Source organism: Podarcis filfolensis (genome assembly GCF_964270895.1).
Source record: "Podarcis filfolensis genome assembly, chromosome: 12".
Taxonomy (NCBI): domain Eukaryota; kingdom Metazoa; phylum Chordata; class Lepidosauria; order Squamata; family Lacertidae; genus Podarcis; species Podarcis filfolensis.
The window spans coordinates 41,189,413-41,214,598 of NC_139614.1; the positions used below are offsets into that span (position 1 = coordinate 41,189,413).

General features: G+C 40.7%; 1 protein-coding gene across 8 annotated transcripts in view; it reads right to left on the bottom strand.

Moving 5' to 3' along the window:
* PARD3 (par-3 family cell polarity regulator) overlaps positions 1-25,186 on the bottom strand; it is a 560,882-nt gene that overhangs the window by 209,541 nt on the left and 326,155 nt on the right. For all 8 annotated transcript variants that reach the window (XM_083579257.1, XM_083579256.1, XM_083579253.1 and 5 more), the window contains 3 exons: positions 16,465-16,604; positions 10,281-10,409; positions 6,253-6,291 (listed from right to left, as the gene is read on the bottom strand). In XM_083579257.1, coding sequence (XP_083435383.1) covers positions 6,253-6,291; positions 10,281-10,409; positions 16,465-16,604 — 308 coding nt within the window. The remainder of the gene's footprint in view (positions 1-6,252; positions 6,292-10,280; positions 10,410-16,464; positions 16,605-25,186) is intronic.

Below are 25,186 nucleotides of genomic sequence, written 5' to 3' on the forward strand. Positions count from 1 at the left end.
TCTTCTACCTTAAGCAGCCTTGTCCAGTCATATATTGTTGGACTACAACCCCCATCATCCCCGACAACAGGCCAGGCTGGCTGGGGAAGATGGGTTTTGTAGTCCAACATCTAGGGCTCTACATCTGGGGAAAGTTGCTCCAAAGGGATTTCCTATGCCCTAGATTTGGTCTGGTCACAGCCTTAGGACTATTAAGATGGAATTGGACAAATTCATGGAGTACAGGTCTACCAATGTGTGTAAGTCATGATACCTAAACAGGACCAGTAGGTTCAGAGATTGCATTCCTCTAGATACCAGTAGCTTGGGGTGTGTAAAGGAAGCTAAACAAGAGGGTAGGACTGTTGCCTTCATGTGCTATTGTGAGCTTTATGGAAGCACTTAGCTAGGAAGTCTCTACTAGAAACAGGACAGTAGACTAGACAGAGCCCTGATTTTATGTTGCATAATCTGACCACATGTGTTCCAAAAGAGGTGAAACACCTTATATACTGCATGTATAAAAGCATATATTTTCAAAATATGCTATGCACATTTTTGTGAACTGCCCAGAGGACATTGTTGAAAGGACAGTGTATAAATGCTATTAAGTTAGGGGGGGGAAATCTTGACCCAGTTATTAATTGTGCACAAAAAGAGAAATATATTGCATCATCCACTTCTCATTCAAGGGGCCCAGTATACCATATGGTGAATCAGTCATGGGTAGGAGTCTATAGAGCTGCAAATAAGAAACTCCCAGCATGTGAAGAAAAGAAAAAGAAAAAGAAAACCAGTTTATGAGGGGATTTTGTGAAGTATCCAAGAAGTATCCAAATAATGTTTAACCCCTGAAACATCACTGTCCTTGGTGTGCATCCTCAACCCTCTGTAGTCCAGGGCTGGTTTCAGGCTTGAGGAAGCCCTCAGTATACGGCTGCTCATCACTGACATGCCTATGATTGAATTTACAATTTCCTATACAATTTCACATGTAACACCAGGCCTAACCATGACTTAAAGGAGGTGTGTGGAATCTTTTTGTCCTTGCGGGTCAGAACTGCCCCAATGACACCACACAGGCGAACTTTGAGAGGAATGTGGGATACCCCTCACTTGACATATCAACCATGTCAGGTGACTGACATCTGTCAAAGCTAGCCTAGGGAATAGGGGGAGATAGTTCAAAGGGGTGCTCGGTCCTCTACACAGAGCTTCCCAAATGCCTCACAACCAGCTGGTCTTAGAGCACACAAGGAAATGTGCTAGTTCCCAGAGAGATCACAGCCACTTGGCTCCTCTTCTTTCTGCTGTGACTAAGCCATGATTTGGCTTAACATGACATCCAATCTCATGCTTGTGGTTTGCCTCATTCCAGACAGATCATGAATTATAACCATGGTTTGTTCTTGGTTTACCACCTGGGGTTTGCCTGGGGAAGACAAAGTATGTGCCAAACTGTGCTTTAGTCTCTAGCAGCACAACAGCAGCAGAACCGGGGAGGAGGACCTCTGACCCTGGTCCCAAGTGTCACGCAGTAAGTGTGGATGTTTCTAGGAAAAAGACTATGTACCGTATTTTTTGCTCTATAAGACTCACTTTTTCCCTCCTAAAAAGTAAGGGGAAATGTGTGTGCATCTTATGGAGCGAATGCAGGCTGCACAGCTATCCCAGAAGCCAGAACAGCAAGAGAGATTTCTGCTTTCACTCTGCAGCGATCCCTCTTGCTGTTCTGGCTTCTGAGATTCAGAATATTTTTTTTCTTGTTTTCCTCCTCCAAAAACTAGGTGCGTTTTGTGTTCTGGTGCGTCTTATAGAGCGAAAAATACGGTATGTAGACTTCTATGCTCACAGGCTTTCCATGTGAGCTGGAACCCAAATTGTGAAGGGTTCCAGATAATTTGTAAGAATTTATGAACAGGTTGATATAACAACAACAACACAACCCCCTAAGCTGTGCACATGGCACATACACACAGAGATCTATACAAGTTTTTCCAGCTAAATGAAAAGGTCATGGCCTTAGGTGTTCATTTTGCATTTTTAATAACCTATTTTCAGTTGGGCTTGGATTGTTTTAATTTTTTTAACTGTTTTATGGTATGTCTATATATTGCCTTGAGACATACAGGATTTCCTTTACAGACATCCATGCCCAATGGATGGATGTCAGGGACAAGACTAAGTTATCACTTGACCTTGAGGACAAGGTACGCAGCATGGCTCCTACAGCCCCTTTCTACATGAGATCTCTTTTCACCTGATTCATGCATGAAAGGGACTTTTGTTTTTGAAAAAAACCTTCATGCAAATTGAAGTGTTATTCTCCTTGCATTTATTTTATTCAAACACGTTTCCAAGGAGCCATTTAGACTCTATCAAGGAAATCAAGCAAGGTGGGCAAATACACTCTTAAGTCCCCACAGGTGACGGTAACACAAAGATTGCTGTCAGATTTGGGATAAGGGAAGAAAAACAGGGAGGAAAAAATAACTCAAAATGCACAATGCTAGCCTAGCGCTATTGACTTTTGAGAAGAAGGGGCAAAGGTTAATTGGCAGATGTTTCTCATATCATAATTAACAATTTATTTCTATGCACTGTAACAAGATTAAGATAATTATCCTCAGAAACAGAAATGTAATGACAAATTACTGGTTTTCATATTGCAGTCAATCTCTTTCATATCAAAATAATCACCATGCTTAGCAGAAGGTGCATCTGCTCAGTTTTGGATAGGAGTATATAATAGAGATTTTGAACTGCCATATGGGAATCCATGAAGCCAACTCAACATGAGAGCAGGAAGTTGCTGGCTACACTTTTCTAGTATAGTTTGGTAGCCAATGGAATCCCAGCTGGGACACCACAGAATGCATTCATCAAGAGAGTAACTTATTGTACTGTACTTTCTTAATTAGGGATGGACGAATAAAATATTTTCACATGGCAGGTGACATTAAGATCATATCGATATACTGTTCTCCTTGATGCCAAAAGCTTCCTATATTTATTTATTTTTCATTTACAGTTTTCAGGCACATAGGTCTGGGTACTGGCAAGGTCCAGCTTCCTACAGCTTGGGAGGTAGCAGGCGCCTAGAGTACCTAAGGATGGGATAGGCAGGTTAGCAGTCAGCCAGCCAAAGTCCAAAGAGATCAGCGGCATTTCTCACTTTTGAGTTGGCCAGATGTAATAGGCCAGCCATATACATGCAAAAGTACAGGGCAAACTCTCTGGGGTCATCTGAGGTCCAATTCCAGAAGGGTTCTGTTCCATGGTTTTGAAAACTTCCTTTCTTCTATCCCAGAAACCCAGAGTTAAGCAAAGTTAAATAATTAGTGTCAGAGACAATTATATGCAGTCTTGCTACAGGAGAGAAAAAGAATAGGGTTCACTAAATGAGACAGTGTGTGTGTGTGTGTGTGTGTGTGTGTGTGTGTGTGTGTGTATTTGTGTCTGTGTCTCTCTGTGCGTAGAGTGAGTCTTTGCTACTTTTTAAATTACTCAAAGTACTTCATGAAAGCTCCTGCATCTCTGTGATACAGCTTGGTATTCTCAATCAAGAAGGTATTGTCCAAAATATATCCCATAATGCCTTCAGTATCCCAATTTGTGTGTCAAGTAATTGCTATTTTAAGTTCTTGGAAAATGCAGACTCATCCAATGCAAGAACTTCTGTGAGGAAAAGTATCTAAATCTGACACAATAAGTTAGTTTGGGAGTGGGAAGGCACTAAGATAGCTGGAAAAATTGACTTTGATAGCAATGGCTTCTCTTTCTAACTAGTCATTTTGTAGTCTTCTTTTTTTTTAACTTCAGGCTGCAAATACTTTTGATATTTTGTGCTTCAAAGTTGGAACTCTCATTTCATTTTTGTATTTCACCCATTCTCCCCACATTATCCTTACTTTTTTAGTTTTCCCTTCTTCTGCTGTCAACTTTGTGACAGCAGCACTCACTGAACTCACGACTAACAGCACAAGAGAGACCATATGTGTGGTACAATAACACAGAAAGCTGCAAGAACAAGAAACTGAAGGGTCTGACAACACGAGGCAGGAGAACCAAATGGGGAATGATGCATAACCAAGCAAAGAGGCAGCAGGCTGGGGGGAGGCAAGGAAGTCAGCATGTGAAATATTACAAAACAAGCTCGTGCAATTGAGTTTTTGCTGGAAAAGCTTTGATATGCATTTAAGATTAAGGAACTTGGGGGAGTGGGGATGCTACCACATGCTCTCTCCAGTCAGCATTCCTAGGCTAAGAAGGCCCTCAAAGCACCTATCCAAAGCTCCACATTCAATTTATGGCAATTTTAGAGAATATTTTTTCACTATTGGCCAGGCTGCTAGCATTTGACACCTCTGCAAATCATAGAACATAGCCATCACTTCCCTGTCACATAATGACAAGAGTTCAGGCATGACATTTGATCTCTAAAAAACTTTAAAGAAACCCCGATTGTAAGGGCAGAATAACCAAGATCACCACAAAGAGGACCCCTGGTATATTTGCATTATGTAACATGGGATTTGAATTGACAATCTTGAGCACACTCAAGCTCTGCTTTTGCCCCACGTTGGGCAAAAGATTCCTGCATTGCAGGGGGTTGGAGTAGATGACCGTCATGGTCCCTTCCAACTCTATAATTCTATGATTATATAAACCATGGGCAAGCTAAGTCAGTTGTACATGAGCGCCATACTGCTTCATGAAGCTTGAGCTCTCCCAATTTTATCTTCCCTTTCTCCAGCAAACCACGAAGCAGCTGGCTTAGCATTTGGTGTGAGTCAGAGCTCGTGATTTCTTCTGTTCCAAACAAACCACATTCTTTAGCCAAGGTTTCTTCTTGGCTTCCTGTTCATGATTTGTTTGGGAGAAACCAACCAAGAAAGCTGGTGCACATGTAACACTAAGTCAGCCACATTGCGGTTTGTTTCCCTGCTGGAGGGAGGAGCAAAATGGGAGCATTGCTTCAAAATGCTTAATTTGCTTTTTTGTGCATTATAGCTTAGCCATCAAAGATAACTTTGCTCCTTTGGCCAACCCCACTATTGGGGTGTCATGAATGGGCAAACTGTTAGTGATCTGATTTACTGTAAGTAGTTTTAACGTATTATTACTGCATATATATTTTTACTGTGGGCAGGGGGGGGATGCTTGCAAGATAAGATGTCTCAGGTGCCAAAGTAACTTAGCCAGCCTTGAGCACTAAGCATCTTGACTTGAGGGGAGGAAGGTAGGCTTGCTGTTTGCTCCTCCATCTCAGTCAGTGAAATGTATTGGGACAGTTCCAATCTCTTCTAAATGACCACTCCTACTTCTACACTACCTGCTTCTTTTACTTTCCTTGGAGCCTCTTCCAAGGAACCAGCAAACAATCACATTTATTGTTTTCCTTAAAACCACTGTCAAACCTTGTACACAAGAGACAATACGAGAAGATGCTTTGGGGTACTGCTTTGAAACGTCTACAGACAACATTAATGAAGCCCCAAATCACCAATATGAAAAGGAAAACACTGAAGCAGATAAATCCTAGAAACCTCAGCTAACCATATGCTCCATTGCAATTTTCAGTTAAAGCAATTCTCTCATCCCCTTTTTTCATATCCATTATTCTTACTGAGGTGAAGACATTATGAAAGATGTTATGAAAAGTAAACAGGACTGCATTGCAATGTACTGATTCATATGATGATTCATTTCTAAAAGCAAAAGAAAACACAACCCAGAAACACTTGGTGCTTTAATTGTTCCTGTAATATACATCTGGATATTCTTCATCAGAAACATTTTAAGGATGTCTTGAGGAGCTTTGCTACAGCTAGCTTGTAAATAAATCTGATATTCTTTCTTCAACTACACTGGAGTTACTTTAAAAACTGGTTACAAAACATAAGAATGACAGCTTGTGAGGGGGAATGTTAGATTGCAATTCAGACCTCTCTGTTTTTATTTCAGCCTTAAACTATCTCAGCTTCTAGGAACCAGATACCTTATTATGTATCCAAACAAGAACTGTCTGCATGCATATGTGCCCCATATAGAGGCGCAAATGATCGTGAAGCACATGGGAAGTAAGTGCTAGACATAAAGGGAAATGCAATTTAAGGCTGGAGAGAGCCACCTACAGCCTATACAGTGAACAGAATTGTCTGTTAAAAAAAACCCTTTTTTATTTTGACGGACGGGCCCAAATTTGCTAATTATCAATAAATAAATAAATCATTGCAACCTTTCTTGACACGTGAAAGACAAAACTCTTACCGTTTCCTTTGGAATTTGTGACTGGCTTTGTTCAGTACTCTAGAAGAAGCGGGGACAAAAATTAAAATAAGAATAAGGGTAGAAAAGACATTTGCCAACGTTTAAGAAGAGGACTATCAAGGGGTTTAGTTCTCAAATGGAGCATAGGAATAGAGATCAGAGCTACACAAAACACATTGTGAAAAGTCCCAAATGCCCACAGGCGACACTTTATATGCCAATTCTGAGAGGCTGGGACAAGTGCCTCCTTGTGCTTCTGTCTGGCAGGATGTACCTGTGACAATGTTTAAAACACTCTGTGGTAACCTAATGGATGTTATTCTCTTTCGGTTGTTATAACGTGTCCTTAATAGAGGGTCCCACCCTTACACAGCATAATATGCCAAGACCAGGGACTTTGCAAGCCAGACCTAGTTCTCGGTTCCATTACAGCACTCCATTCAAAGAGGAAACTACTTCCTTGTATTCCACCTCACTTACTCACCTCACTCAGCCTCCATTATTTCAGGCAAAAGGTCCCTGACCAGGTACAGTGGTCTGGCAACTAATCCATTATACTACTGACCTGCATGCTGATTTAACAGTTTACCTGCTTTCTAGCCTACTCGGTTCCTCTTTTGCTTCCCCCCTTCCTGCCTAGCCCACCTGGACTTGCATGGCCTCTTATTGACACACAAATCCAAAGCTAGTCTTACTCAAAATAGAACCATTGAAGTTAATGGGCATGGATAACTTAGGTTCACTAATTTCAACTACCCTTCATAGAACTAGCATTCCATCAAACTCAGTGGTTCCCAATAACAAGTATGGCAGTTCAGAATGCTTGGCATTGGAGCATCTTATTGGTGGCGGTGTAAGGCTATTGAAAAAGCTTGGATAATGATACATAATGATTTGAAGAAAATGCTTAAAATAACCTTTGTCCAAAAAAACCTCATTGGGCTTAAAGGACTAAATGTTTCTAAAGAGCAAAAGAATCTCCTCCTGTATCTGGTAGCAGTTGCTCGGCCACGATCATCCCAGAATATGAAAAAGAAGAAGTCCCCACCAAAGAAGATAAAGACGATCGGAATCAAAGATATTATGGACGTGCATGAACAAATGTAAAACAAAAGAACCAAGGAGGGGAGGAGAGGGAAGTCAAGGGATTTTGGAAATCCCATGTATGGGAGTTGTTATGTGATGGGGTTTTGTTATTGTAAAAATTAATAAAATAGTATTTAAAAAAGAGAATAGAACTCAGGAGAATTTACAGCATGAAAATAATGTATTTCCTTAAACATTTTATCCCTTACGTGCACACACAGAATGATGCATTTTACAGTTCCTGCCCATCAAGCCATGTTAATGTGCTTCAGAGCCATTAAGCAAACACAACTCTCCTTTGAGGGGCAATTTTAATTAATCTCCTGCACACAGACAAAGGCAACCAAAGCTCATCTAGAGGGAATAACTTGTTAAAGCCCAACTGTGGTTGACAAAAGACAGAGAACAGAGCCAAGAACTCCCTAATCCCTAAAATCAAGAGGAGAACAAAGCAAAAGAGAAGAAGGGGGGAGGTTTTGTTGGTGGCACAAGAAACATATAATGAAACTTGCCTGCAATCTCCCAAATTCTTGATCAGAAGCAAAATAGTGCTGTTTTCACATGAACTCCTTAACCATATTGGCCACTTGGGTCTAAATGAATACAGCTACAAGTTGGCAAAATGATGACGGGGAGAGGGAAACTTTGAGTCAACCACAGCAAATAAGAATGGACGTCTTGGAAGAGTGTTTCCATTTATTAGTGTAAACCACTCTACAATTGTTTTCATATCAAGCCTGCCATTTAGGTCTAGACTTTACGAGGTGACTGTATCCTAAGTGTGCATGAGATCCTTCCAGCATAATTTGACAATATAGAGATCCACATTATGCTATTTTGCAAGTTGAGTGAGAGACCATGTCTGATCACCTGTGATCACAGATCTGCACTGGTTGCCACTTTGTTACTGGGGCAAGTGAAACGTGCTACTATTAGTGTCACAAATTCCATAGAATAGTCATGGAGGGGATGGCCGGATCCTGACGAAGAATGGAATTGGCAGAGGAGTGTTCTGCCCTATGACATCTGACAGTCCAAGGCAGATACCTCCTGCTGTGGAATTGTCCCCTGGTGTCTCCTTATGTCAGTGAGGAGCTGCATCCAAAGGAGAAGGCAAGTGAAAATAAATCAGATGCTGAGCTGGCACCGATGCCACCTCTGCCTCCAAAGGACATGGGGATGTCAGCATGAAGAAAGTTTGTGGGACCACTCACTTAATGAGTGCCTGTTTGCTTGCCCAGTCCCCAGTGCTGTGTCTGCCTTGTCCTTCCTGCAGTGAGGACCAGGACAAGTAGTATATAAATCCCTTAATAGCTTGGGGCCAGTTTACTTGAGGGCTCAGTTTACTGGAATTCACCCAGGACCTGCTCAGGAGAGAGTAGGCTCTTGTTCACTTGAAGATATTTACACAGACACTGCATGGCCATGTCAAGGGTGTTGATGCTGCATCCAGCGTTGCAGACTGAGTAGGCAGTTGAACGAATTGGCCCCCAAGTTCCCTTCCAATTCTAGATTAACAACCCATTTACGAGTTTTCACCAGAAGAAGCAGGATGTTTTCACACTGTAGCACATCTTTGAGAGTAAACACACTCCTGTGGCTTCAGTATCTATCCCAAATGCAAGTACAGAAGGCCATGCCTCCCCTAAATAGTTCATTCACACTAAGGATTTGTCCATTGCTACCATCTCCCCACCCTCCAAAGCAGAATAAACCCTGCTCTACCATCCCCTATGCTGAAATGCAGACTCCATCATGCTCTAGGAACACAGATATTTTTCCACGTACCCACAATCACTCCTATCTTTCCACAAGTCCCAACATCATGACTCATTAACCCTTTTGAATTATTTGGTAGTGATGGTAGTTGGTGGCAGGGAAGTTTCACTGAAGTGTGTCAAGTGAGCAGGGTGCTGGGAAATATAACACAGAATCTAATTGGCGATCTTGGACTCACAAGAGGGCTTTTGGGGGTGCTAGGGTCTGCAGGGGGAAGAAACAATCCACCCCTTCTCTTCAATTATCAGACGTTCCTGCTGGGTCAAAAGTCCAGTTGTGAATGCAAGGGCACCAACTGGTCTCCATCCATAGATTTCTTGGGTACTTATGTCCTTAGAATGAATACTAGTGCCATGGAAAGTTGCATTTCCTAAGTTCCCTATCACCTAGGACACTCCTTTTGCAGCATTCAATACACCAAAGAGAGATAGAGACCAATGTTCTTAAATTTAGAAGAACTTAAAGGGGGGGGTAGAGGGAGAAAGATTATTATAGGATGGAGGAGTTTGAATTCTTAGAAACTGAACAATGATTTGGTCCAAAAAAAAAAGGCAGCTTTATACAATCAACATTTGGTACACCCACAAAGGCAATTATTGTGGAAACATTTGTGCACAGTCTATATACTGTGATAATTTTCTTTAAGATACATTGTACAACAGGGGTTCTCTGAATTGCCTTGCTAAATTAATAACTGTGGGGTGTCTCTCCCATGTAGCTATAATATTAGAAACAACCACATTTTTGCCCTTACAGATTCTTCATTTCCAAATCATAGCATTCATACATCCTGTTCTAGATTAATTGTAAATGCTCTGAGATAGGGGAAAAAATGTTCATGTAGTGTGACAAACAGCAAGCTTTCCAACAGGCACACAAAAGTGCAAAAGACAGAGAATAATCAGTTGTCTATAGGCACTCAAGCAAAGTACATGCAACAGTTTATAATCTGCATTTGCTGTCACCCATGATTTGAAAACATTAGTTCCCATATTAATGTGGAAATCCAATTTGGAGACCACTGCTAAAAGGAAATGTCCATGTGAAATGTAGTAGAAGCTCCACTTCAAGCCGCACATGTCTGACAGCAAGTCTTCACATTATTTGCTCATATTCACCTAATGTGCCATAGCCACTTAAAAAAAATAAAATAAAATACGCACCAGTTCTCTTGGATGGAATGCTTCTTCCTGGCGGAAAATGATAAGGCTTACACTCCCTCCCATCCTGGTGCTTCTCAGCAGGGAAACAACTTCTTCTTGGGTTTTTCCTGTTAAATCAACTCCATTTACCTGCAATGGGGAGGAAAAAGGATTTTGAATTACCCTGTGCGCAACAGGTGAAGATTGTTGTGATAAACCAGAGCAGCACAGTATCCTGGTTCAGATACCTTCAGAAGTCTGCATGCACACGAAAGCTCATACCAGTAACAAACTTAGTTGGTCTCTAAGGTGCTACTGGAAGGAATTTTTTTATTTTGTTTCAACTACGGCAGACCAACATGGCTTCCTACCTGTAACTAGATGTCAAAGTTCCCAATAACATGTATGGGTCTGCGTTATCTTGTACCTTATTACACTAATAAATTTTAAAACACTCGATTTTTCCACAAAAGGTTATCCAATTTTCTAGGTGAAAAGCAACACACACACACACACACACACACACGTTCTCAAGGCTTGGCTGCTCTCACTGGTAATTTTAACTCTTCAGTGACCTAACAAACAAGTTACAGTTCTGCTGTAACTATGATTCATCAACTATGGTTTGTGTTAACAATAGTTTAGTCTTTTGCGCAAACCAGGACACCGTAAGCTAGAACTAGGTGACATATTCTGTCTTAGGGAAAAGTCATGCCTGTGTTTGGGGCTGAAATTTGGAGAAAGCCCATTGGCTTCTCCAGCTGCACACAACACAGGAAAAAAACTGCAGGATTATTCCTGAGCAGCAAATACAGATACAGAGCCCTGCAATGTTTGTTCATGCAGGCAGAAAGAGAACAGCATTGTGGCAACTCCAGCTCTGCTTTTTAATTCACCCCTCTCCCCATTCTTCTCTCTCTCTCTCACTCTCTCTGGGGGCAGTGTTAACAGCCATTGTGTTCCCCTATCAACAAGAGCAATTAGTGGAGAGTGGCACTGCCATGGACCTGGCCTCCAAGCACCAGTGTTGCTGCCACATGCCAGGGCAGTGTATTGTTGAGGTTGTGCAGATGCTGGCACGTTAGCAGAACCAATCAAGCACTGCTGCCGGTGTGACCACATTGCTCTATCCTCACTGCTCTTTCGCCCCAGTATATGGCAAGAAGGCAGTGCTGGTCCACTGTGGTGCCCTTCCCTGCCAGCCACTTCTGCCTTCTGCCATAGTTTGGGGCTGAAACTGTGATGCACTCAGAAGCTGCTATACTGGTAAACAGCCTGAAAGGCACTTACATAGGTAAACACTGGGAGCTACGTTCAGAAACAGCACAAATGACTTATGTGCAGAGCAATTCAGTGGTTTGTTTGTGGCATTTAAATAGCAATACACACAAGTCTTAAAAATCAGCATTTTCTTACATATGAGAACAGGCCCAGGCCCAGGCAATGATGATCCACTTCCAAAGGCAACACAACCACAGAACTTATCTAGATATGATCAGGGTGCCTGAATTTGGAAAACAAATTGCAACTCTGCAAATAACATCCCAATACGAGTTGGATGCCAAGATAAGTGTGCTTGCTTGTCTGCAATATATCCAAGCACACCCAGGAGCATGTGAAGCCCTGACAGATAAGTGAAACTGGGATACTGAATTGAAACTGACCAGACATGATAGAAAACATCAGGGAGGCTTTTCGTTTGTAAGGACGTAGCAGAGTTAAGAAAGCAAGAGGCTCAGTTAGTAGAAAGGCACAAAATAAATGTGGGTAGAAGTCAGCATAATGAACATACATACATCAGAAAATGCTAAAAGATACAGCTGAAGAAGAAGCAGAGGAAGGGGGCGGAGCTTGAGATCCACTGGCATGTATCTGTGAGAACTCGCTGCGGGCAAGTGATATCCCAGGAGACTCACTGAGGACAAGTAATGTCCCAGGAAAGCATACATGGTTCTTTGTTGTGGCTGCTGCTGAAAAGTGTAACAGAAAACCCAGAAAATTACAAAGAACCAGTCACCTTGACTTCAGTGCTCAGCAAGCTATTATAACAGCAATCAAAGGAGGCAACAAGAAGCTGTCAGGCTAAGCTTATTTTCACCTTTGGATTGGAAAAAAAGGAAGAAACTACTTTAGAAGATAAGTGCTATGCACTGGAAGTAACTATCTTTACTTCAGTAAAAGTGATGGCAATATTCAGCAGTATGGATTTGGAGCCATGTGGATCATCTAGAATCATAGAATTGTAGAGTTGAGATGGACATGGATGGCTGTAGAAGAGGATTAGACAAATGCACGGATAAGGCTCTCAGTGGCTACTAACCACAATGGATATGTTCTGCCTCCACTGTTGGAAGCAGTTTGCCTCTGAATACCACTTGATAGTAATCACAAGTGGGGAGTGCAGTGCTGACCTCAGATCCTACTTGTAGGTTTCCCATATGCATCTATTTGGCCCTTGGCAGAACAGAATGGTGGACTAGATGGACCTTTCACCTGCTCTTCTTAGGTGGGGCACAAAGTACAAGGCAGTAGCACAGCTCAGTTCATGAGACTCAATGTAAGACTGAATACTCATTATTCTGCCCCCCCCCATTTATTTATTTTTATGTTGTTTAGGAAGATTATCTGACATGAGAGATTTTTCAAAGTCTAAACGGTCATACATCAAGGAAACCTAAAATACACAATTTTCAGCTGCTGGGCAGCAGTGTCAGGCTGCATAGCTCCTATGGTTTATTCCAACTCTAAGCTCTCAATATGAAGGCAGTGGAGTAGTGAAAGCATCATGAGTTCATAATGTGACAACAGTATTAGAGGACTGCATTAGGAACCGTTGTATTTTCCCTTGCAGATCATAAGGCAAAGTGGCAGGCTCTCTGGAGCAGTACAAAATCTATAGTGAAAATACATAGAGAAATGTGTAAATGCATTTCCCACTTTTTGCTTAAACATTCTTAAATAGAATAGCGTGGGAGGAGGCTGACATTTCTTATCCCTCCTTAGAAATTACAAAAGAAATGGAGCATACAGGAGATGCTTGGCCACCAAGAAGAAAGAAGACGGTTTGCATGACATTAGCAGGGTAATTTTATTAACCCTCACAGTCTTTCAGCCCATATTCCTCTTCGGCCTCACTTATCAGGAGCATTTTACATGTTAGACTGCAAACTTTGTTAAGTCAAGTCGTATTCATAACTTTGCATCATTCTGAGAGGAAAGTGAGTAAATAATGGGCATGGCAGTTAAGACTATTTTTTCTACACGGCATGAGTACCAGCACAAATCAGGATTTTTTTAAAAAAAAAACCTATGAAGGGACAGCGAGTCCTTATGTTTCTTCATGTCTCATGTTTTGTTGCTGCTTGTATATTTAACAGATATATATTTGTAGCACAAACTCTCTATGATAATACTCCCAAAATGGTGTTCCTATCTTGTCAATCTGTACTGAAGGGAAGAGAAAGGTCAAGATTTAGAGAACTGCAGGTGCCTGAAAAAACTGAGACTGACATGGTTTCTTCTCCGGCTTTTTGACAGAAGGCAGAGCCTTCTTCTTATCCCTGGTCTCTACTAAGTGGACTTCCAGAGATTCCTCCGGACCCTGAGCCTGAAGAAAAGTTTCAGAATCATTGGGGGAGCGCTCCATACTCACCCCCATCTGACCCAGAGAATCATTAGGGGCCCCTTGCCTGGATCCTCCAAGGGAGTGTGCATAGACTCCCTCCTCTTTGCCATCGCCGTGAGGGGCAAGTTAATCATTCTGGGTGCACAGGTGCAATGAAAAATGCAGGAAGGCCTAACACGACTTCACCCACTGTTGTCTTTCTTCAAAATTCCCAATTAATCATCAAGGAATAAGATAGAGACCCAACTCAGCCCAATCAATCAGGAAGTGAGCACAGAGAACATGAAAGCCACTAAACTCCCAGATGCAGGAGTCAGGTCTCAAGCTGTTGGGGCCTCCAGAAGAACTGCTGAGGAGAAATATAAAATGGCACTCCTGCTCTCCAAAACGAGGGGGGAAATGCAATCTCCTGTCCCTGTTGCTTCTGTGACATCCTTAGGTGGTTGTCTGGCATTCAGGCCCAGAACCCAACCACCTACTACATTCTCCCCTTTCCCAGAATGGCAGGGAAGGAGAAAATATGATGAAAAACAAAGGGGGGTAATGGAAAACAAAAACTAAAGAGAGGACAACTGAGATTGTACACAAAATCCACTGAAACAAGTACTCAGACAAGTGCTTCTCATGGGGAGAGCCAACTGCCCCTAGCATCTAAAGAGATGGGATGACTGCCCCTGCCCCGGAGAGGGAACAAGAATCTGAAGATCCTGCCTGCGTCCAGCAGGGGGAGTTATCCTTATCAGGAATGTTGCCCCCCTCCATCTGGTAAAAAATGCTTTGGAAAAACGCAACTGTTATATAAATAATTAGCCAAGGTTACTCATATCTGCCTGCCTAGAGAGATAACAAATGGAGTTGAAGAAATTAGTGAAATTTACACCACTTGTGAATTTGCAGTGCAAATTTCATTGAAAGCATTGGTCAGCCTCAGGAAATTTGTGATGAAAACAACAACAACTAGGATCTCACCTCCAGGATCTGAGGAACAGTTCTTTCACAGATCAGTGAGAAAGAAGGTATTCTGAACCAACTAAAGAGCATCCATTCTTACTTCCCTTTCCTCTCATTGCTTCCTCACTCTTCTCCCCTTTCTTTTGCTCCATTTGAGACTGTGTTTCTAATCTACACATTCCAATAGAATTGCCCATATCCTCCTCCTTTGTTTTGACTGTATATTTATCCCCACAAGACAAAAACTTGGATGAGGTTAAAGCAGAGAACAATTCACTGGGGGAAAGGTAGAAACATTACAATGCTGTAGATATCTGAAGCCAAACAATTACAAAACTCATTAAACTAAAAAATAACCTTGAAAGAGCTCCAAATATGTTAAATATATACTATTCAAGAAATCCAAACAATTCTAGGTCTTTCCTATAGCAATATCAGATAATAAAAATAGCATTAGGAAAAATGTATTGCAATCTTACATTCCCCCCTTCCAATTTTATTAGATTTCTATATTTTTACCCTTTGGTGTGGTACATACTAATTATTATTAGCTACACTCCTTCAGTCAAGAAGTTGTAATAAATTTAACAATTTACTGAAGTTACATACTTTTTATCTACACAGATTTCCCATAAACCTTCTGCTTCCTAAATTCTGGTGTCTATGTACCAGCCTCCTGTACTCTCCCAATCTCATGCTAGTACATATGTATGTTCTCAAAGGACTGACCCCAAGTACCCCAACAAAGGCAGATCTATAGGCGCAAAGCTTATGAGGTGTTGTAACTATGACATCCCACATAAGGCGAGGCTGGGGGGAGCCAGATTTTGGCATTGCACAGGGTGCCACTGAAATTTGAGGTTCCAAGTTCTGCTACTGATCCCAATAACCCTTATATGCATGTCTGATGCTGCACTCATCATTCTTTAATATGGAGCAGGCAGGGACATCTCAAATTTGTGTGACAATATAGAGCAGCCAGCACCAACTTGGGGCCCTCTAAATGCTTTGGCCTTTAACTCCCATCAGCCATAGCCAGCATGGCTATGATAGTTAGGACTGATGGGAGTTGTAGTCCAAAAATCTGATGTTGTGTAGATAGGAAACTGCTCTATGTCAGTATAAATATATTTTGCTGAAAAGGCTGCAATGAATCAGCCTTTAGGGAGGATACCGTTGCAGGTGGCAGGGAGACATTACACGAGAAAGAATAAGTTACAGAACTGTATAGATTTATATTGGAAGTGCAGCCTTATCCCTTATCCCAAATAACTTGTGATACTACACTGTTCATTTTGTTTACTGAAATAGAGCCACAATAAAAAACTTAAGCACACGAACAAAGCAATAGATGCCATATCCAATTATTCTCTCCCAAGTCAAAACTGAGCCATCCAACAAAATAACAAACTTTCAAGATGAGACTGCTTTTTGCAAAGCGAGTGAAGCTGCTACCTGGAATATGAGTGTTTATTAATATTGTTATTCAGAAAGCACGAAGACCAGAAGACAATGCCCTGGGAAACTGGCAGCGAAGCAGTAGAAAATTCATTGAAATGATATACAAAAGCAGGCAATCTGCTGAAAGGACTAATAGAACTCCCTAACAGCTTTGCAACATTTCATCACCTCAATGAGTCGGTCACCAGCCTTTAATCTTCCATCTTGAATAGCTGCACCTCTTGGTAGGATGTTTTTCACGTAAATTGGAGCTGAGCCGCCAATTGGAACATCTCTAGAAGTGATGCTAAATCCTAGGCCTTCTGTACCTGCAAAAATGATTTTAAAATGCTGTAAGTTTCCTAAGTCCATCTGTGTATGATTATATATCTATATCTATAAATCTATTCACATCAAACCACTCTCTGGCTCTCCCCCCCTCCCCCGCCTAATATTTTTTAACCACTAACAAATACTTAGAAGAAATATTATACCATCAGTACAATTAAATTCACAGTTATTTGCATGCAATGCACATTACACAGAGACTTGCACAAATATGGCATGAATTTTAATCTGTTTTAGTATTTTAACTTCTTGTAAGTGTTAATGTACAGTCATACCTTGGTTCACGAACAGAATGCATTCCAGGAGTCCGTTCGACTCCCAGAATGGTTCAGAAACCAAGGTGTGGCTTCCAATTGGCTGCAGGGGCATCTGCAGCCAATCAGAAGCTGTGGAAGCTGCGCCGGATGTTCAGCTTCCAAAAATCGTTTAGAAACCAGAACACTCACCAAAACGTACAAGTTCCGAGGCATTCGGCAACCAGGGTATGACTGTATTGTATTTTTGTGATTTTATGGTTTTATCTTCTTGAAAACCTCTTTGCTTTTTACAATCAAGTGGGATACAGACTTTCAAGCTTTAACTTCAAACACACATAAATGATGTTGTAAAGCTTTATTTTGCCAATCTTAAACCTCCCCATCTTTAAGAAGTGGCTACAATGAAACAGAACAAATTGTAAAATCTCTGCTACTACATTTTACAACTAAAAAGCTTACTGGTTAAGTCCTGTCTTTAAGGATAATTCACACAAAAGCAGATAAAAAATCAACAAGTTAAAACAAATTTTATTCATAGCAGCTAGACTAAGAATAATCAAACAAAGGAAAAACTTAGGGGACAGTCTAATGAATGAATGGTATCAGAAAATAAGGTCTATTGCTTTAATGGGGAAATTATCTCTGCAACTGAAAGGCAGGAAACTCTAACAAAAACTAAAGAAATTCCAGATGTTCTTGTGACCACCCCAGTAAAATATGCAGCAATTTACAAAAGCTATCCTATTGATCTGATAGCCACACAATTAATACATAGAAACTGATACCACCCTAAGAAGTGATCTGGATATACCCATCCAGACATACCCATATTTATGTCAACCCTTATCAACAGACATTAAATTAAATTTTATTTTATTTTTAAATCACAGCATAAGAACATGTTCTTAAATATAAGATAAACACTTAAATACATCATGATACTATCTGTCAGGAATGGAAAAGGCTTGCTTTACAGCAACTTTGTGCTCTACCACTAACTACAAGCATCTCCAGAAGTAAAAAAAAAAAAAAAAAAAGGAAGTTGCTATTTGAGTGTGAGCGAAGGAAATTAGTACCTCACCTGTCTGAGACTGAGGGAGTGCGTGTTTATCAGGGATGGGGAACCTGCAACTGCCTGGATTATGCTGGACTACAATTTGCATCAATCCTATCCAGCATGGCCAATGGGCAGGTGTTAAATATGCTGCAAGCCACCAATACCTAAAGGGCCAAAAGGTCCTTATCCCTCCCTGGCGTATATAGATAGATTTTTGCATGAGACTTGAGCTTATGATGATCCACACACACACCAACCCCCAAGCCCAGCCCTTCTGAGCAAGATACAGAAAACTATCTGGATGTAAACAATCCATAAGAGAAACTACAAGGATATTACTGATCTGATTATATTGCTGTTCCATTTTTACTTAAAATTACTTTCTCATCTCGGCAGTTCCCAAGGTATTTTATAAATAGTATTAAAACCTCTTCTGCCTCTGGAGCAGAAGAATTTTTTTGCATGTTTGAAATTCATAGTGTTGATAGATTTTGTGCTATTCCAGAGGCAGGAGAGGTTTTCATACTATTTATTAAATACCTTGGGAGCTGCTGAGATGAGGAAGTAAGTTTAAGTCCAGGAGCCTTACAATAATTTCAGAATAATAGCCTAGTAGTTCTCCTAGAAGCTTCCTAGTACATCTCCTGTGCAAGGATGGAAAATATGTAGCCTTCCAGATGTTTTGGACTACAACTCCCATCAAGTCCAATGGTAAGTGATGATGGGAGTTTAGCCCTACAACATTTGAAGGGCTGTATCTTACCTATTGATGTCCTATGGGTTTACTGACATTCATATAAAGAGATAGCATGCAAATGCCATAATCACTATACTAGGAAATAGGTTTCAAAGGACATAAAAGTAAGGCTTCTCTGGATCCTGTTATATATAATAACCAAACAAACTGACAAGGTATGCCACTCTGAATTGCCTGGATGAAGAGTTCCCCAGAAAAGAGCCAGTATGGAATAGTGGTTAGAGCAAAGCTTTCTAAACTGTGTGTTGTGACACATTAGTGTATCAGCTGCATTGTGTAGATGTGCCGCACAAACACTCCCCACGCTCCTCCCGGGGCTAGAAAGGGGTTAGTTTAAACTCTGGCTTGCTAGTAAAACTGAACTACTGTGTCGTGAAATGATGCAAGTCTAAAAAGTGTGTCACCAACATGAAAAGCTTGGAAAGCTTTGGGTGTTGAACTGGAACTGGGAAGGCACAGGTTAAAATTCCTGCCCAGGAATGAAGTTGACTGGGTGACCTTGGATCAGTCATGATGCTCTCCCAGCCCAACCTACATCTCAGGGTTGTTACTGTGAGGATAAAATGAGGAAGGAGGAAAACTCTTATTCTACACCAATATTACATTACCTGCAGTGTTGGAGGAGGGGAGTGAGGAGGACGTGTGCACCAAGTTGCACCAGAGATGATGGATGGACAGATTGAATAAATATGAACATACTGAACATAAGGGGCTATTTCCAAATACCTGGGTCCATAATACTGCTTTCAGAATAATTCCCGTGAAGCCATATGTATGTGCTTCTTGGAAAAGAGAGTGAGCAACTAGATTACTGTCCAATCCTGTGTCAGTATGGGGAAAGAATTATAGCTTACAAAACCAGCACATCACTTATAAGGCAGAAACCTTCTCACCAGCCAGCTAATTTTCTATGTGTGGGGGGGAAGGGGAGAAGCTTTGTGTTTTTAGTGCAGGGAAATATTCAGATCTGCACCCTCCCCACCAACCCACAAGGTGGTAAAGTCTTAGGAGAACTGTACCAGATGATGTTTTAAATCAGAACTGGATATTATTTATCTTCTGATAATACTGATGTGGCTGCTAGGTAAATTGCTACCTGTACAAAGATATGCACACCATTTATACATTTTGCTAATTATTTGAACTTGTTAAAAAAAATCATAAATGTCATAGTTCCAGGGCATGGTCTAAGGGTACAGGATGCAACCACCTTGCTCAAACTCCTGGATGGGAGGCCACCAGGAAACCCTATAGATGCTGTTGTGAGTTCAGTCATGGGGGAAAGCTGGGGCATAAATTAACTAAACAAATTGAGCTGGCACGAACCAAAATAAAAAATAAAAATAGTAAGTTTAGACCAGACAGTGTGTGCAACTGCTAATGCTGTTCAGATGCCAATCAGCTTTTAAAAATGGGTGCTCACTCAAAGATCCCCCTCCTCTTCACTTGAAAAACCACTGTGCTAATACCAGAAAGGAACTTTGCACGGTCTCCATCCATTAACTGATTATTATCACAGAGTGTTTTCATGTGGGGCAAGCTGGAGTCCCTCCAAGTCCCCATCTTCTTTTGACTTAAGTGCTTGCAACCAATAAAAAGTGACACGTTGTTGCAATTAGTGTTATTCGCAGTCTTGTGTCTAATTAATTTTTGTTCCTGCTTTGTGTGCTAGGGCTTCCAAAAGCAGAGAGTACTGGCTGCTAACATGGCGAGACTAGTGTATTGATTGCTTAACACTCTGCAATTCCCTGACCATTTACACCCTCCCTCCTTCCGTTTTCCTGGTATTTACTATTTGTTAAGAACATAAGAATTTGCTATGGGTAGGAGACAGCCTGGATTTTCCTCATGAAACTTTTCAGCAGGTTCCCACTTCGGTTTCTGTTGATGAAAGCTATCTTTATTTACTCACCCACCCCATACACAAGAGAGACAGAGAGAGGTGGGGGTCGTCATGGAGTAAACAGCTTATTTTGGGCAGAGTGAAACTGATTATAATTATTATTTCATTCTAAAGGCTTTCTAGATACAAGTGAAACTGAATAATAAGGCTGGTTAGAACATTTTTGAAAATCCAGTTCTACTTCCTCAAATCAAAATAATAACTGTATGAAAGCACTCTTTAAAAAAAACACCGTGTAGTCTTCAAACATTCTTTAAACGGCACTGGAGAATCCATGCTTGGCATCTATAGAAAGAACCTGAGTAAAGTTAAAGTGGCTAATCCTTCCCTCTGTCCCTGATGATCCTGCTACCTGGAGTTAACACTAGATCATCCCTTGCCCCAACTGGTTCCGGATGGGAGTCTATTTACCGTATTTTTTGCTCTATAAGACTCACTTTTTCCCTCCTAAAAAGTAAGGGGAAACGCACGTCTTATGGAGCAAATGCAGGCTGTGCAGCTATCACAGAAGCTAGAACAGCAAGAAGGATCGCTGCGCAGTAAAAGCAGCAATCCCTCTTGCTGTTCTGGCTTCTGAGATTCCGAATATTTTTTTTCTCCTCCAAAAACTGGGTGCGTCTTGTGGTCTGGTGTGTCTTATAGAGCGGAAAATACAGTACTTTGCCTCTGAATACCAAGGAAGACCTTATCTGCATGCAAGTTCTCCATTCTCAGCTTTTAGTAGAATGTATAGAAAAAGCAAGGATCATCATCTTTAGATTTTTCATCCGCCAACCAGAAAGCTTTTAGCATAGTGTATGAAAAGTGTACCACATTTGGCAAAGGCGTGACGGATGTAGGAATGCCACATAAAAATAGAGCAATGACAATGAGGATAGGTTGATGATTATGGACCCATTTGTATCCCTGCCTTTTTCTCTCCAACGAGGTGCCATTTTGCTCTGATTTAGTGAATTGTTCATCAAACACAACTACTATTTGTCTGGTGTGCTTCATTAGGAATCCATTATACTGCCCCCTAAAAAAACCACACAACTATTTGGAAGGGAGAGAAACTAAGCACTGTACTGTCACATAGATCAAGAATATTTTTAAATTATACCCTTTTTGAAAGGATTAAGATTTGATTTTAAGATCCTTTTATATTGGAGATCCACACCTCTAGAATTCTGCATACACAATCACAGTAATTGTGTGCTGAAATGACCAGTTAGAAACCTGAACTGGTCATTGGAGAAAGAAATTACTGCAGCTGCATGCGCAATCAATGTAATTACACAAAGTATTCAGAATGCCTGTTTGCTGAAAAATTGAGAGAATTTGGGCCATCTTGCATAATCCACAGCAAAGGACGTGTCCTCTAGGCCCAGAAAGTACTTAGTCACATGCCTTCTGTTCTTTTATCAGTTTACTCAGAAGAAAAATTAGCCAGCCCACGTTTCAACTCTGTAGCATTGTTGCTCCAACCTTGCACCGCCATTCACAAAATTTCAGCATTGCAGAGGTCATATGTAATAAGGTGAAGGATGAATAGCTTCCACGGCATCATGACAGGAGAGGTTAGTTTCTGAAGTTCTGTTGTATATCAGGCTGAGAATGGATGGAAACGATTCAACTGGCTGTTGGGTACAGCTGGAACAAAACAATGTTTCCAGCCTCCAGACCATGGTTAACAGATGGAGAGCATAATATGGTTTTAACATGTTTGTCTTGTGAATTGACGGCTCTCTTCCATGCTTTCCTTTAACAACAGAACTTCACTGTTAATGCTATCATTGCTGTTAATAGCCAAGGAGTGTAAAACCCACTTCAAGCCTTTCAGGCCCAGCCCTACCATTAGACAGAGCTACTCAGGGCAGCTGATTCTGGGTGCTATGAAAGGAAAAACGCAAATGATAAATGATTCACTTTCCTATTATTGTATTTATACTGCCAGGAAGTGTAAGGAGGTTTTTTTTCTGTCTCTGGTGCCAAAATAACTTGGTTGGCCTTATGAAGAGGAAATGTTACAATTTGCTATTGTTTGTACATAATCAAATAAATAAATAAATAGTAAAATGCTTAAAATACAAAAGAGTCGGAGCACACTGTTGGCAAAATAATGTTATTATTGCAAGGCAGAGAAAAATAAATCTAATCACCAATAAACATTGCAAATAACAATTCCAACTGCCAGGAACATTTCAACCCTTCAGTATTCTTCAGCAGCATGTAACCGTAAATTAGTGGATTAGCTGCTCCAGAGAAAAATAATAATCCAGGATTGTCTAAATCAGGAATCTTGTTTTGTCTTTTAAAATATTACATTTCCTTTACTCTATAGGCTGGTTCACATGTCAAATTAAACCACAGTCAAAATAAACTAGTGCACACTGCTGAAATCACAAAAACATCACTTCTCCCCTGCTGTTCCCATAAGGCCAGGAAACCAGCCATCGTCTGGCCTATCATATCATCCAAATCTGGGCTTGTGGATTGTTTCTCTCAAAGCAAACCATGAGCAGAAGCAGAAGCTTGACTTAGCTATTGTAGTTTGTTTCGAGAGAAATAAACCATTTGTTCAGATTCAGAGGACAAGTTGCACTAGATTATGTCTGATTTCCACATAGTATGTGAGGAATAGAGGAGGAATGAACTTCTTGCCATTTCAGCAGTGCACATTTGGAACATTCCTCATTCATAGTAGAATAATAGTATATTTATACTATGGTTTAATGCAGTTGCAGTCAATGTGGTGCCCTCCATATATTGTTGGACTCCTAAGTCCCATCAACTCAAGCCAGCATGGGCAGCTGTCAGGGATGACAGGAGCTGTAGTCAATATAAAGAATAAAAGGATTGTGTATATAATTTAATTAGAAGAACACAATTATGAATCATTCCACTTATGAGTTATTTTGTTCACATGTGTTCCAAAGTTTCTGTATGTTATTTCCCCCCCTTTTATTTTCAAACGTTTGATTACATACAAGCAAAACTAAATTGTGTACAGCTACTGTTTCTAATTTCCATATTGGTTCTTGAAGACTACAAACATAAACTCAGGCTGCAAGATGTCTTGGTCTAGCCCTGCTTTGGTTAAAGAGGAAAATCTGGTTGCTGGTGTTGTCAACCTAACACTTCATCATGACTAAAGGGAACCATAGAAGCAAGGGAGGAATGCGCTTGGGAAGAGAAAAGGGAAGGCTATGCAAGAGCCCCTGGCATTCAGTCTTTCCCTTGGCCATAACTAGGATACTGGGAACAGTGGCCCAGTTCACATGTCATAAGTAAATAGTTTTCTATGAACATAGAGATCACATCTATTCTGCTTCTCCACTAGCACAAGCAACAAAGCATTATCTCTATTTTAGCATTTGTCTAAACAAGAGATTGTGGTTTGTTTTAAGCCAGGGATCATGGTTTTTTCCAGGAACAAATCTTGGCTTCAGATCATGGTTTGTTAGGAGAAGAATGAATCATGACCCATAGTTTGGACACAGTCTGAAGCCAGGATTGTGGTTTGTTGCTCCCACCCACCTGCACTAAGAGAGGAGTGAAGCAGGAACCACTTGTGTGTTCATTGTAAAACATTAATTCTGGTGTTGAATATTCATAGTGGACCCACTGAACTTAATGGACTTTACTTAGTAATGACTAACTAAATCCACTGATTGTAATGAGTTTCTTTTCACTGTGACTTAATCAGATGCAAACAATGCCGTCAAACTTCATGCTGCAATGTAGATTAATCTACGTGACACATTAAGGGGATCTTTTGTGCACAAAATTGGCTGCAGGAATTCAGTCTTGGTTTATAGGAACTACATATAAATGGCAAAACTGGCTAAACTGCAAAAGCCCAGTAACATTAGAACGTCAGCAATAACCCCAAATCTGTATGCTAGACATTCAAGCCCCGACCTTTAACAAAAGATAAATAGATATCAATTTTCATTTAGAAAAAGCCAACAAACATTCTGATCTGACAGAAGCATATTACTGACCTTCTCTTCTGACTTTATTAAACAACTAATTCCTATGAAAGATCAGGTTATTTGAAAATGCCAAAATGGCAATAAATATTAAGAAATCATAATGGAAGCAAGCACAATTACCGTAGGACTATCCCACTTTGTCATGTGAGAAGACATAGTTCACACAGCCTGCAAAAAGAACAGCTTTAATAAGGAAGACTTCTCTTTTCCCAAGTCTCTTCCTTCTATATCAGAGAGGAAGAATTTGCACACTCTAAATCATTATTCCAAACAGACTGGCTAAATAAGAAGAGAACTTCATGATAATGGCATATGTATGTGTATGTGCATTAATGTGCCCGCAAGGAAATTTTAATCTAATGACGGTAATTGGTGAAATAACTGCTGCCTGTTAGCTGAAAAGAAAGCACGTTTGTTAGGTTTCTGTAAAGCCTGTCATATTATAATATCCTTCATTAAAAATAATCAAAGACAATCAACATCTCCATTCTGCTCACATTTATAATAAACTACTTGGGGGTATACTTAAGCGCTCTGCTTCATTTGTTGCGCCACATGCATGCACTCAGCATAATCAAATGAGAACAGGCACAAGACATGTATCTTTCCATG